The 15,737-nt window shown below is 37.8% G+C and overlaps 1 protein-coding gene and 1 long non-coding RNA gene across 14 annotated transcripts in view; one reads left to right on the top strand and one right to left on the bottom strand.

Moving 5' to 3' along the window:
• LOC111866341 (gamma-aminobutyric acid receptor subunit beta) overlaps nucleotides 1–15,737 on the top strand; it is a 157,496-nt gene that overhangs the window by 108,405 nt on the left and 33,354 nt on the right. For all 13 annotated transcript variants that reach the window (XM_023855193.2, XM_023855192.2, XM_023855197.2 and 10 more), the window contains one exon: nucleotides 15,043–15,125. In XM_023855193.2, the coding sequence (XP_023710961.1) occupies nucleotides 15,043–15,125 (83 nt within the window). The remainder of the gene's footprint in view (nucleotides 1–15,042; nucleotides 15,126–15,737) is intronic.
• Nucleotides 6,090–7,537, bottom strand: LOC111866343. The gene is made up of 2 exons (XR_004513196.1): nucleotides 7,356–7,537; nucleotides 6,090–6,371 (listed from the first exon to the last, which is right to left on the bottom strand). It is a non-coding gene; the product is annotated as an uncharacterized LOC111866343 (long non-coding RNA).

Genomic DNA, 15,737 nt, shown 5'->3' on the forward strand with positions numbered 1-15,737 from the left:
GATTGCTTTACCAAAATCAGTGAGACCCTGTCACCAGACAGAGAGAAGTAACTACTCGAAACAATATTTAAATGCGCTTATTTTTCCCTTTTGAATTTTATATTATAATGGGCTTACAAGTTTCAGGAATATATTACAAAGCATTCAAGAATTTCGAATCAAGTTTTGGTACCTTCCCTTCAGATCAGAGCGAACGTGAAGCGTTGGCCCATTAATTTACTAAATCTGCGTGTTTACTTCGATTGAAAGAAACAACAATAAGTGAGACGTATTTGTTGTACTATTTATTTCTTCTTGGTTTATTTAAACTGAGCTTTCAATATCATGTATTATACAGCTTAGACAGAGCATGTAGCAGGCATGGTGGAGAAGATGAATGCACATATGTTTTGACGAGGATTTCAGACGGAAAGAAACTACTAGAAATACCTAGATGTAGGTGGGATCATAGTATTAAGATGGATCTTAGCGAAATAAAATGGGTTGGTATAGACTGGATTGATGTGACTCAGAATAAGAACGTGTGGAGGGCTTTTGTGAAAACAGTACTAAACATTCGAGTTCCATAAAATGTGGGGAGATTCTTGGGTAGTTGAGTGACTTGTGGTTTCTCAAGAAGGACTCAGCTCCAGAAAGTTAGTTAGTTAGTTAGTTAGTTAGATTATACATGATCCAAAAGGACGGAATGACTAACGAATAACGAATTGAAAGGAGCGCAGAGAAAGCGATTTTGGCACAGTTCCTGTACCATTTGGACATTCACCTGGCAAGACTGCGTAAAATCATCAGAAACCTCGGTCGGAATAGCCAAATTCCGAACCGAGATTTGAACCCATGAACTCACAAACAAAGCAGGAGTGCTACCCTCCTGACCGAAACGTTCGACGTTTAGCAACAGAATGGTTCTTGCCATATTAAAGGCTGTATATAAATTTCTGAATTACTGGATGTTTGGACTTTGTCCTTCATACGGCATTCTAAAGAACACTAGAAAAAACAACGTTTCGGAAACTGGATATATTTCCGTCCTCAGCTGAGCTTAATCACTGGGCAGTGGCTGAGAACGGCAACAGATCCAGTTTCGTAAACGTTGTGTTCTAGAATAATGAACGATAGACAAAGTGCAAACCCCTAGTAATTCTAAGTGTTCTACACTATTATCAGATCACTTTAGAATCTACTTGCTATACGTAACGCATCACAGCATACTGAACTTAAATAAGGCATAATTTATATATATTTCTCACACGCAGTGTGGCATACTTGTAAAATTTTCAATGGTGAATTATTTGAAAATACTACAAATATCTTAATTATATTTGTATTAGGGCACAAACTTGGACACACAAAAGTGGCAGACTCTTGTGTTAGCTGCGCCGCATTTCCGGTAGTAAAATGGGGAAAGGAGTCCGAAACACTGCGTACAGTCTTGCTTAATTCTATTGAGGAATTCTCCGTAGTGAGTTAACAGGCGATTTATTAGCTACTTTGTAATTGTATTGCCAAGAACTTCTGCAAATTGGAGAAGGAATGACGGTGGCAGATAAAGTTTCGAGTTTCCTTCTTCATTCTTAACCCTGCAACTCTTGGAGCGCTGTAAACTACAGAATTGCGTTAAAGGCCTCTCCTTCATTGTCCACAGCCTGGAGTCGAACCACAAGCATGTAAGTTACATATGTCAAGACTGAAGAGGAATGTCATTATATCGCAATTAATTCCAGTGGTATGATTAAAATGCACAATGAGATTCACAAATATAAGCGATTATGGATTACAGTGAATTTGTCTTGGGCTGCACGTTGTTCTACATATTGAAAACTGATTACGTACATTTCCTACTAGCACAACCACAAGTATGTGTTTATTCTATTGCGACAACTAAACGTTTATGTTAGTAGAACAGGCAATGTAACTGATTATAGACTGGAAGAAAGGGCAGGATTTCTTCTTTCCAACACTGTGACTAGGTAGAAACCGGGTTCCAAAAATTCTTCTGCTCTGTAGGTATAAAGGATACTCAATATGGGAGTGAAAGCGGCCGGAGCCTCATCTCCATAGGGTGCCTTAACTATAACAGATTCATACGGTAAAATCGACTCACTTTGTATTGTTTTCTTCCTCAGGCTATAGAACCATTTATTTTTTAAAACATTTAAATATAAAGTAAGAAGTATTATACAGTGAGTCTATAGAATAAAAGTTGAAGTAAAAATAAAAATTCAAGAAAAGCGTTATGTGTAGGAAATAAGTTATACGACTTAAATAAAAAGTTTTATCACATATAAAGGCTGTTTCTCGAAAGAATTAAAATCTGTTGCCACATTCCAAATTCAGTTAAAGTTAAATAATGATGATGATGATGATGATGATGATGATGATGATGATGATGATAATAATAATAATAATAATAATAATAATAATAATAATGTACTTGAATAAAAACACTTGATTATGCGGAGATCTCAAAAGCAACTCGCACTTAAATCGATACATAATTATGGGAGCAAAAACTGTTTCCAGCAAAGACTATAGAGAAAAGTGAAACGCATATTTTGTGCTTCCTGGTTTTCCCCAAGAGTCTTACGATTTTAGAAATAATTAAACAAAATAATTTTGTTCTGTGTCACCTAGCGACTCCAGGAACTTTGAAGTTTTATGTTGGATATCTTTGTACGAAGTCGTCAGACCTTCTCAGGCCAAAACATGGACTCGATTCATGTGCATTTCCAGTCCCTTTCAGAGGGTGGCAGTCAGCTTCCCAGGCGAGAACCCAGTTTTCAAGTAGAGAGCAAGACCATTTGCGTAATACCTTACATCTAAGTCATTTAAGGCTACTTTTACCAGAGTATTATTTTAGAGGAATATTTATAATACTTTGATATTTTATCATTAATATCTAGTACATTTCATTATTTTCTTCAACTGTGATTCTTTTCCAAAAATCCCGGGATGTGCAGAAGTTCGGGTTCCCCTTTATCTGCCGGTAACCAAGATGCAAATTCACCAGAATTTCTGAGCTTAAAGTACATTTCATAACTTATTTCCTTTCATCCTACGTTTCTGTGCAAAAGTCTGGATGCATTCAAAATCCAGCAGAAACGAGCTTAGTACCTCTTACTTTATTTCCCGATAGTATACAAAGTAATTGCGACTTAATTCCAATGAATTGTGATCGTCCATTACTGTATTTCTAACTCCTCCATAGACTCATTTTCCATTTACTTTCCGTTTCACTAATATTACACCCTTCCGACACCTAAGTAAAAAACCTCCGTGATTTTAGTCCGCAAGCGAACTATACCGACCGAGCGACCGCCGCTTGTCGGTGAAGTTAATGCCAACTTTTGCGGATAAAGGGTGTCGCGTGGTCAGCACAACGAATCCCCACAGCCGTTAATTTCGGTTTTCTAGACTGGAGCCGCTATTTCCTTCAAATAGCTCCTCAATTGTCATCACGAGGCTGAGTGGACCCGTTCCAGACCCACTACTTCTCCGAAAAAAAAAAATCTGGTAGCGCCGGGAATCAAACACGAACCTCTGGATCTGTAGCCAGGAACGCTGACCACTAGACCACAGAGGTGGTCCACTCCCGGCACCTGACACACGTTAATTCGGAAACGAACTCGAAAGCATACTTAATGACTTAAAGAATTCAGAACGTTTAATATGGTCATTTAATATTCAGAGAGCTTCGAAAATAAAAATCAATGTAATCATTTGAAATAGTAAGGTAATATTATTTTATAATATTTACAGCGTTTCGTAAAAATAAATTCAGCGAAGACACGGACCGATGTAGATGATGATGATGAACTGTTCTTAAATATATATACGGACTTGAAGAATACTAATTTTTGGGATATAACGCCCTGTAGTCTGTCGAATGTCGACCTACGTTTCGGAGTAGCATATCGCCTTCATCTTCAGTGTAAATTAGCCCAGAAAAATATTAATGTGAAGGCGATATATTCCGCCAAAACGTCTGTTTTCTTTCAACGGACTAAACGGCGTTATATCCCAGAAGATAGAACACTTCATACCCACCTCTGTGAAAACCTCAAATCCTACCTCTACAGAGTTGGTCATGCAAGTGTGATGAAATTAATGAAGTCTAAAGTTTATTATCGGAATTGTAATTCTGATCGAAATTTCCCGAATTCTTTAATTTGTTATTCCACATGTAGCATTTTTTAAAGTTTAATTTTAAAAAATATCTATGAAAGCGCGCCATGATCCGCCTGTACGTGTTACACGATGCCACTGATCACGTGCATCTCCATTAGGACGCTGCAATTCACAGCCTAAGTTCTACCAGCTCATGACATTGCCTCATATCTCACAAAACTTTGCAGTCTGCTGTAAGAATGTACAGTGACTAGAAGCACATTCACTACAGAACAAATGACAGCTTATGAAGAGTAAACTGTAACGTTGCTGCAAACTGAAGTATCGCGGATGATTCTCACGTTCAGAAAATAGGTCTAATAATGATTTTCAGCTCCTCCTTCATTTTAATCGAATTTGAGTGTGGAAATTGTACCACGTTACACTACGTCAGATGTCGCTCCATTCCCCCTTAGGCCGCCATAGTGTTGGGCTTAGACAAAATATCAGGCATGCTTGAAAGTAAGAAGATTCTTATCCGTACTGTAATTAAACAAGAAATGATATTTAAGTTTAAAGCTTCAAAAATAAGAAATAAAATGTAATAAACCCTGATATATAAAATACAATAAAAAATCAGTAACTGTAAAGGCTGACAGTTTTAATAACAAATCCTTTCTCTGTGAAATTCATCAAAACTCTTCTTTTCACAAGAATGAGTTTATTGAGAGTCCTTTCGTTTTATCTTACAAAATTGAAGAGGATATCGGCAGAGCGTGCCATTAAAAATTGAATAAAGTTACATCTAAGAATTGCTGAAATTCAATTATAGGTGTAATGCCTCCAGATATATATATGAGCTCAAAATCAGTCCGTACAAATCCATAAAAATAATACGTACTTTACTAATAATATAGTATATTTCAAAATTACTCGGCCAAGGGACGCTCATTTGCATTTTCCAGGACTGGGGTGAGAAACGGTGTAATTCTACTCCATCCCCAAACGGCGCTCCTTGTGGTTTAATAAGCTTACTTTCGGCCTGGTTATAAAATTTGAATATTTTTTATGATATACATTAAAAAATCCGTTTATGTATCTAGTAAAATCTGCTACATTAATGGTTAATGTTGTATGAAATAGAAAATTCTGGACTTTTAGACAAGTTCCCTAATTTGAATTTTCAAAAGATCTGCCCAACACTTCAGGGATACTATTACGTCACAGACAGACAGACAGACAGACAGAGATACAAAGACGTGATCGTCGACAAATCAGTGCAAGAAGTTTAAATATACTTGAAAATGCATAAAACTGAGGGATGGTTCTCGCAATATGAGGTGACACGCCAACAGCGATAGCCTCTTTAAGTAATTACTATTTTTGCACATGAGATGAGGTTAAGTCCACTTGGTACTGCGGTCACTGTTTGGCCCATTGTACCAGCTCCGGACGGCAGATGAGTGTAGAGCAGTCGGTGGAATGTGAATTGGCAGGGGAAACCGAAGTACACCGAGAAAGCCTGCCCCAGTGCCACTTTGTCCACCACAAATCTCACATGATCTGACCCCGGCCTGGAACTCGGGCCGTCGCGGTGGGAAGCCGGCAACTAACCGCCTGAGCTATGGCACGGCTCGCTTGTTTTAAGTAATTTTAAATCCGTAAGGCTTGAGGAGAATTTGTCCTGGCAATAGGTAGGCTTATTTGTTCCAGTTATCGCTACGACCATTTTTTAAACATCATCACTTCCATAAATATTCAGACAAGTCGGCGCGAGTTGAGCGCAGAATTTCTCATGTCTTCATGTAAACTTAAATTGTATGATGTCAAATTTTAACCAAATCTGGAATTATCCGACAGTTTCTAGTGAAAATCTGGCATTTTGAATTTAAAAGGAATTCTGCCCATCTATATAGGCACTAATAATATGTGACATGCTGACCTCAGCAAAAGGAGTTCTTCACTTTTAACAAAGTCAGGTACTATACGGGAAGGGTCTTCTTTAATTTTAAAAATGTTTGTTTAGTAGCGTCTACTTTTTCCACTCACAATGTCGTAAACGTATGTTATATTAATTTTAGCGTGTTTCATTGGAAGTTACTGGAAACAAACACCGCAGCGTTTTGTTGACAACATATCTTATATCGTAGGTTGAAGAATATTTTTCCACTACGGTGACGTCATACTCGCACTTCAGCTTGCATCCTCATAAAGCCAGGAACTGCCGAAGTCCTCACAAATTTCGTGTTGTATTTATGCTTTCTTGACTGAAACATATAACGTAGATTAAATTGAACTAATCTAACTCAATACAACGGAACATGTTAGGAAATTCGAGTTTGTCAGGGAAACTTAGCTAGAAATATATCGAAATACGAGATAAAAATATATATTAATTTCATAAAGAAATTACAGATATATACTGGTGAAGAGTACAAATACTGTAAACCAAAACGTCGCGTGAATAAGCATATATAATTGATTGCCGTGATTGAAGTAAATTTCTTTTTTGCCAAAGAAGTCAGAACAAACAACCAGAATACGATCCAGTGTTTGTATCAAGGATTCAGTTTCGTTCAGAATTGGAACTAAAGCCCTATACGTTCATTCGCTGTGCATTCTGAATTCATATCAATTTCCGTTTGCCTTTCTACGTCTGCCTTTAGATCCCAGTTACGAAACCGGCGTTTGTAAACAAGCCCCATTTAAACCACTTGCTGAATTGAGCTTCTTAATTGTGACTTGGCCTTATTCGTGGTTCATAAATGCCTGTGTATAAATCTATTTTTGTTCTTGTTGCTCCCACTTAGAGTATAGGGTGTCCGTAAAGCGCTTCGTTTCGGTTCACGTTCTTAATCTTGAGACAGTCGGCAGAATTCCTTGGTGGGGGAATCAGCCCGTCTCTAGGCCTCTACCTACACAGGACAACACAAACATAGAATAAACGCAACAAACTTCCATTCTTTGAGTGGAATTCGAAGCCATAATCCCCGTGTTTGAGCGGGAAAAGACATTTTATGCCTTAGACCGCTCGGCCACTGTGATCTGCCTCTGTATAAATAGTATATGCATATAGTTTCAATCTCACAAGCGGGTTCTTCATTAACCAGTTCAACAATGTGCATGATTGTCATCATGGGAAAAGTCTACATGTATTTAAGGTTGATGTCACCTTAGCGAAGTTTCATTATCTTCAAAAGTTTTAAATTACATAACTTGGCCTATCTTCGTCCTCAGCCAGATGTACTTACCTTCTCGTTTTCTTCACAGCAGAATACTGATTGTGAATTCAAGATGGCCGTAACAGTTGCTGCCTCTGTAGACCTGTGCCAAAGCCCCTGCTCCGTCCTTGAACATAACGAGAATCCTAAAACAGACGCTGAAGGAAAACACACACACACCATGCTAAGTTTCATGCTACAAAAGAGCTACTATCGACCTGGGTCAGCTACTAACTCAGTCCTCTCCCCCACTCTGTTTCCTGGATTCAAGTGCAAGGAAGAAGAGATTGGCTACATAACGGAAAGCTCTTCTCCGGCTAGTAACTTAGAACTTTGTAGCTTATGAAGAAGCATGCGTAACTTTTTTCTTGTTACCCATTTTTCCAAATGAACTATTACAAGAATTATTCTGAAAATAATCCATACATTATTTACACAACTCATACGCATTTATTTTTGAACATTTCTGACGAAGGTGATCACAATAATTGTTACCGATTATTAGTTTTAATTTCTTGGACCTTATACGTAGTCTTTTGTTTCTCTGAAAACGCAACATTTCAGTAACTGATCAAGTTTCTGCCTTCAGACATGGGAGGTAATTGAATGAGACGAAGTCTTTCGAACGGATCCTTTGATTTAGGCCCTGCCTTGCCTCAAAAAATGGAAACAAAACCAGTTTCTCAATATATTATTTAAAAAAGACGAAAGCAAATAATTGACGAGGTCCGAGAAACTGAAAGTAATTCTTTACATATCTGATAAAAGAGTATTTGGTCATATTGTACACACTGCATGGCGACAGCATGGCTACTTCGGAAAGGGAGGGGAGAGGGAATGCTGTTGTGATCAGACAGCAACATAATGTACAAATGTATAAAGTAACTATTTGAAAATTTTTAATTTTTCATAATTCTTAAATTCGCGTAGTTCCTATACTTCAGCATCTAATTCTTATTTAGTAATGAAAAGGGAGGCTGAATGTAGCATCAGATCCGTACTTGCGTGTGTTTAACACTACGCAAGTTCATGGACCACAGCCCTTCTTACGAAGATGAGATCACGAAATTCCCCATCTTACACGGAGCCGCGTTCACAGCAGTACGCCACTTTAACCTGTCCTCAGCCAGAAGAGTACAAGTATATTATAAAAGGCCCTGATGATGGTGTAAAACACAGAATTACTGAGTTCTTAGACTTTTCCCATCATCCAGTATTCTAGAAAACAGAAAACACGACGTTTCGGAAGTTAGATGTTTCCGGAGCGTCGTGTTTTCTATTTCTTAGATTACTGGGCAATGGAAAAAATCCAAAATCAAATTCTGTGAAGGAGAATGCAGTCCATATTATCATGCTTCTTTTCTTTATGATCTATTTTGATATTGTCTCATTTCCCAAGTAGAATTGTCACTGCTATTAATTCGTCGCTAGAAGTTCTCGATTTGTTTGCACGGATTCTGCGCATTCCACTCGGAGTTCTGCAGGACTGTAAGCTGTATTTTTTCAATCAAATTTATTATATTACTAGATACATCGAGTCTTAGTTTTCCAGTGCCTTACGGTTATGTACAGCACTTCTGTGGAGTCCAAAATGAAGCTTGCATCTGTTGTTGGGAGCTCCGTCACATTCGAGGATTGGTCTGAACAACAGAATCCTATAAGCGTTTTAAGCTGTGCGTAATGTCACATAGGTTAATGACATATGGCAATACATATGTAGGCGTGTTATTTTAAATGGATTTTGCAACGCTTGATTACAGACGGAAGAATTTCAATTTTTCTCATTAATGTTTTTTTTTAACAAACTTAAATTTTCGTATATCCTGGATTCTGCTAATCTAGATACAGGGTGGCACACGAAGTGAACCAATATTTGATTTAATATTAATTATTCAATCATGAAATGAACGATATTTTGTAACATGGTAACACTTAGAGTAGATAATGGAGATTGCCGTATTTACGCATGTATAGGCCGCACATTTTTTGCCAAAAATTCAAGAGGAAAACTGGGGTGCGGCTTATATTCGAAATATTCGAAATCACACTTCATTTAAAAAAAATTATATTCATAGTTAGTAATACAGGGTGTAATACTCCTGAAATAATATTCCAAGAAAATTATTTTTTCTATAATTTCTGTCTGAAAATTGTGCTGCGGCCTATACACGCACGCGGCCTATACATGCGTAAATACGGTAATTCTTATTCAACTTCTTTATTAACCGTCACAACACAACAAATATCAAGATCAGTGCCTAGTTTCGGCTATCAATAGCCATCATCAGGCAAATACACGGTTAACATATATACACCACTGAACTGCCGTACTATTAAAATTGGATACAATACTACGAGTATTAATCATATAAAACACTTGACGTAAAAATACAACAAATCAGATTAGATGAAACAGAAGTTACAGTATAAAACAAGAATAAAATTTTAAATTGATGTTTTATATCATCGACTCAGTCGTTGGTTTTGTAATTTCGTTGAGTTCCCATGAACAAATTGGAAGTTTCTATATTATTTCATTTGTATACAAGATCGTGTAGGAGGCTCGTGATGTAGATGTAGCAAATTAATGTTAATTGTTTAGTCGTTTAGTCAGTGCCTCATCTTACAACGTATTGTCCAAACTGTAGGGAATGTAATCAACGTTGTTTACATTCCCTACAGTACGGACAATTAAGTAATTGATTAATTTACTAATTCATTAATTTATGTGATTAATATTATTGTATCAAATTTTAATAGTACTGCAGTTCAGTGATGTATATATGTTAACCGTGTATTTGCCTGATGATGGCTATTGATAGCCGAAACATGTAGCAGAGCAGTAGCTAGGCACTGGTCTTGATATTTGTTGTGTTGTGACGGTTAATAAAGAAGTTGCATATTGTAACACAACAGGATGCAAGAAATGAAAATTAGTTCTTATTCTTCCAGAGTGCGCCAGTGTCGCGCTGTTCTGCAAAAATAATCAGAGATTACGCTTCTTCGACGAATACGACCATTTCAAGTTCATTGCCTGAAACACACGTGTTGCTGCTAATGATATAATTTTTATCCGACGTCTAATATTTTGTGTTCAGAACCGTGACATTTCATCTTATTCGCTGGGGCAGGTTTTCTCCGAGTACTTCGGTTTCCCCTGCCAATCTTCATTCCATCAATTGCTCCACAATCACCCTCACCTATCATCTTCGGCTGGTACAATAGCCCAGAAGTGGCCGAAGTACAAGGGATTTAGTCCCACCCCACTAGCATTAAAAAAAACTGTATTTCGATCTAAATGTTTTAATTTAAATACGCAGTATCCTGTATTTACATGTACTTGACTTAATTGTCCTGTCAAGAATTTAAACAGATAAATCAGATTTAACTATTGTCAGCAATCTAAGGTTTTTATGCGAAGTTCATGAAAGAAAATTCGTATAAATTGAAAATGGCGCCTCAGATTAAACTTAATACCAAGAACATGACAAGACTGTTGGTGGAAATGTGATAAGGGGAGAGAGGGTAGTTTGTAAGCTGAGTGCTTCTCGCAATGACATCGATAGGACAGTGGAGAGACAGGAGGGAAGGACATGGTTTTGAACAAGTCAGCTTCATAACAAGACTTCAGCACTGCTCGCCTAGCTAATGCCATTTTAATTACAGTTCAGGGAAGGGTGCATACCAAGCAAAAATAATTAAAACTGTGGTCAACTTGCCACTTCACGCAGTTTAAACCATTCGTATTTTTAAATATGTGAGGTTCATATTAAAAACATTCTCAGCAACAGTAAACAGGAAGAAAACCATTGATTATTTTACTATACTGCTCTCTGGCGCTTGAAACAAAATGCCCGGCCACAACTTTCATATTTCATTGATCAACGCTCCTCTGACAGTGGAAAGAAACACGAAATTTCATCACAGTCCTCCATCAAAATTGTTTGCTTAATATTAAATCGAGTGTCGAGCTTTCTCAATTTCACTTATTTATAAAAACCTTTGTTTTGTATTGCGTGTCGAACAGACAGAGACTTCTGTAGATTGCACTGCAGAGTCTGTGTAAGGCCTCCTCATTTGTTAAAAAGACTATACTTAAAACATAAAAGGTAGAAGAAGGTAAAGCAATGCCTGTAACAGGCCGTGTAGGCCCACAGGGTTGTGAGACGTCGAGGCTCCCACCTTTTCTAGATATGGGCCAACAGATGGCGGTGAGGTTGTCAGCCTTACGTGACGGCCGCCCTTTACCCGTAAGAAGATTCCTGGTACTCATTTCTGTTATACGCTGAGTCAACCCCCGTGTCATAGCGCGGCTGGAAAGATTAGGTAAATGGAAAAATCCAATGACCTCACTGGGAATGGAAACCACGACCTTCCGGCTTATAACATAGTGCCCCAAACAACTAAATTACCGCATGCCCCACACTGAGAATGTGTGAATTGAAAACTTGAAAAGGCCTACATCTCCTCCACTCGTTTTCTTTTAAATCAAAGGACTTAGACCCTTGGGCTTCCATAAAAATTTGACAATCCGAACTTTTAAGAAATATATCAATTTACGCAAACCCATCTCCGTCTGTCAGCGAAAAGTTTAGTTCTGCACGGTGCTTCAGGTCCCTATCATGAATCACGGTGCCAGTAGAAATCTAAATAGCACGGCAACATCCCTAAATCTACAGCAAGTGATAAGGAATTCCTGTACAGTCATGAAAATTTCGCCGCAAGTGCCTCCGTCTATAGCTATGCAATCCATAAGACTTGCCAAAACTGTGCGTGAATTCAACTATATTTTAAATTATTCTTGATAACTTGGCGATTCTCTTCAGCGTATACACAGTTTGCGAAACTATAAATTAGACAACAGAACTCGGGAGGAACATTTAATTAATTAAATACATGAAAATCTTTTTTGTTCTGAGTAATGAAGGGAAGTCCATTTACAATCTTAATGTGATTGCTGTTACACCTACCTATTTCTTTAGTGAGTCAGAAAACAAACAAGTCAATGGATACAAATCTAAACAGCTAATCAATCAAACTTGCTCACCGGGTTTTCTACCCAAAAGCACCATGGGGCATCTGGTCTCAAAATATCGCTACACCGGAAATATCTGGTGATACAAACCAATTACAGACACCTCAAATCAGTTCAATGGAAGATCAGATACCCCACTAAGCCACTTCTGTTTTCCCCAGAGATCAGTCTGTAATGAAATGTATGGGTGTCAGTGTGAGGAAGGAGTCGAAAGAGGCAAGATATTTTTAACGAGCTCAGCATTCTGAAATATCCCGGATATGTACGAGTATTTATTTTTCAAAGTCAATTTGTTTTTCACTTCCCACACCTCACTGACGTTGATGTTCATTTCTTTCAGACACAACTCTCCTGTCGCTAAGTTACTCACACTACTGATGTATTGCACAGGGTCAAAAAATTATTTTTATTTGAATTTTATTGACGACTTACATGTGGAAGAATGTTTTAAATGAAAACTGTAAAATTTAACTAAACCTATATCCTACGTCATGTCCAACTGTTACGTAAGATGGGTCGTTCTTCCGAAAACAAAAACAATTCGATTTCAGTTACGTGTGTGATAGTTCTTGCGATGGACACGAGTAAAACAAAATCTAATTTTCCTGACAAATTGTAGTGGACACTTAAAAATAAAACATCAGTTCACCTCTGTAACTTATTAGAGATTCGCCCAGGAGTTCTAGAGACAGTTTGTATGTTTACCATAAATCAGCAAACATACTGACAACAACGATCTCGAACTAATGACAACAAATTATATAACTGCTTTTAACAAAGAGTGCGAAAGCCAGTATTGGCCAGTCTACAATTCAAAATCACGAAGACAACGGTATATACAGCAATAATTTTACCAGTTATTTTTTATTAGTATCAAACGAAGTCTTGTAGCTTGAAGGCAGACATAATTTGCTCATTTTTTAGAAAAAAGAGCGCTCAGAAATTAATTTGATCCAAGAATGCTTATACGGAAGAGTATTTCGGGGCTTATTTCAGATCTAGGCATTTGAAAATATTGACTTAGCTTACTAGATAAAACAGAGTTCATATTTGGAAGCTAACAGTCATCCAGATAGTCAATAAATAGCCCTCATTTTATCGAACCCCAAAATTTCACACCTTGCCCCTACCCGGAGCCAGGTGAATTGAGTCCAAACCCTCACATTTTTCCGAGAGGAGAGAACACTGGAGTATATTGCGATCTATTGCGGATGTTCTTGTTACAATAGAGTGAAAGAATACAGTCCATAATTGAATCAGTTATCAGGATGACAAAATCTATCACTCGAATTTCATTAAGGATATTTATTACTCTTTGAAATAAATGAATTTGTTATTCACTTGCATTTAGCGGCAGCTGAATGTGGGAAACGAAATATGAATACATGAAATTACCATCATTCAGCAAACAGTACCTTTAACTTGATTAGTAGTTCAAGATACAATTTCCCACCGCGCCAACACTCACCCTTGCTCTAGTCATATTCGTGTGCACAAGTAAACAAATCGAGATTCCCTCATCCATATAAAACTTCCCTATTTCGAAAACTGTCATTCTTAGCATAGTCGGGCCGAGCCACATGAATATGGATATCATTCTTGGGTATCACTGCCATTATATATGGTCAATGCAAGTCAACGGGCAACATGCAATACGAAATTTAAATTGCCATCGTTTCCTTCTTGCGAGAAATCGGCTACACAACTTTTGGTATAACTTTATATTTTAGCATCAAGCTGCATTAAGGCGTTATCCTTATTATTAAAGTACACGTCAATAATGCAACAATACAAAAAACATCAGGAATATGTTACTCACTAACAATGTATTTTAATACATTACGTCGTCAAACTCATTAAAATGTCAATAGGACACTAAAATTATATTTTATACATTACAAGGGATTATAAGAATTTCTTAAATGTCTCTAATTTCACATATATTTTTCTAGTTTTAAGACATAATTCGGCCTCACATGGGCCATCATCAGGTGATTTTTAATATAACGTTGTTTTTTTGGGGGGGTGTTTTGCTGCGGTCACCTAAGTAGAAATGTTTCAAATATTACAATTACAATTCTGCACGAGGTTAAAGCCACTGGAGTGTGAAGGTGACCACGAACTTCCATGTAATGTTGGGATTTAAAATATGTGGAGTCCTATGTCTTCTCTCACACGTCTTATTGGCATCCTACTACATGAAGATCACTGAAACCAGCCACCGCCTCTGTACATCAAATTATTCTTTCCAGAGCTTTTTCCATTTTCCTAATTATTATGAAAGCTGAAAGGCCTAATGAAGAGTAAAAACACAAAAAATATACAAATCCTTGCATATATTCAAGGATGAGATGGCGGGAAATATCAGTCGGATTAGTGATGGGCTACGGCTGGACGTCCGGATTTCGATTCTCGGTAGGAGCAAGAACTATTCTCCACCTCACAGCGTCCAGACCTGTCCATCCAGCCTCATATCCAATGGGTACCGGGGGACCTTTCCCCGGGTTAAAGCGGCTGGGACGTGAATCTGACCACTCACCTCCAGCTAGTGCCTATGTCGAGAAGACTGAAGTTATATCTCCACTTTCCCGTATGTCTTCATGGCGTAGTACTTCATTAATTAAGCACAGGGGGACTTTAAATTTTACCTTTAATAACTTAATGATGACTTGTGCTTTACAGGTTGACCATTACCGCATCTTGTCCAATGAACCTTCAGTACTTTCCCATGGACAGACAACTTTGCCACATTGAAATCGAGAGCTGTAAGTATTAAGGTTAAAATACTTGTGCATATGCGTTTCACTGAAGCACTTGGGCTTACAAGAGCATTTCACCGAACACATTGTGACCTAAAGCGGAGACCGTTTTACACCACAGGTCTAAGTTCCGTTCTTGGGCCGCGCCATAGCTCAAGCGGTTAGTCGCTGGCTTCCCACCGCGGCGGCCCGTGTTCGATCCCGGGGTCTGTTCAAGTGGGATTTGTGGTGTACAAAGTGGCGCAGGGCGGGTTTTCTCCGGGTACTTCGGTTTCCCTTGCCAATCTTCATTATACCAAATACTCTATGACCATAATCACCCGGGGCAGGCTACAATAGGCCAATCAGTGGCCGCCGTGCCGAGTGGACCCGGTTGGACTCCACCTCCCACTTAACGAATGAAAAAAATAAGTTCAGTTCATAGTTTAAATAATATATATTTTAAAAAAGAGAAAAGAAACATGTATTTCATCCTGTCACAATGCGTCTGGATATTTATCTCTGTACATTATGATAATATGCCCATTACTATACTAAAAAATGTTACGAAATATAAAGTACTATTAACATGCTTTCCATTATTGTTATGTATAGTTAAACATGATGAATAGAATTGTA

This window comes from Cryptotermes secundus, unplaced genomic scaffold (assembly GCF_002891405.2).
Source record: "Cryptotermes secundus unplaced genomic scaffold, Csec_1.0 scaffold40, whole genome shotgun sequence".
In the NCBI taxonomy this organism is placed as follows: Eukaryota; Metazoa; Arthropoda; class Insecta; order Blattodea; family Kalotermitidae; genus Cryptotermes; species Cryptotermes secundus.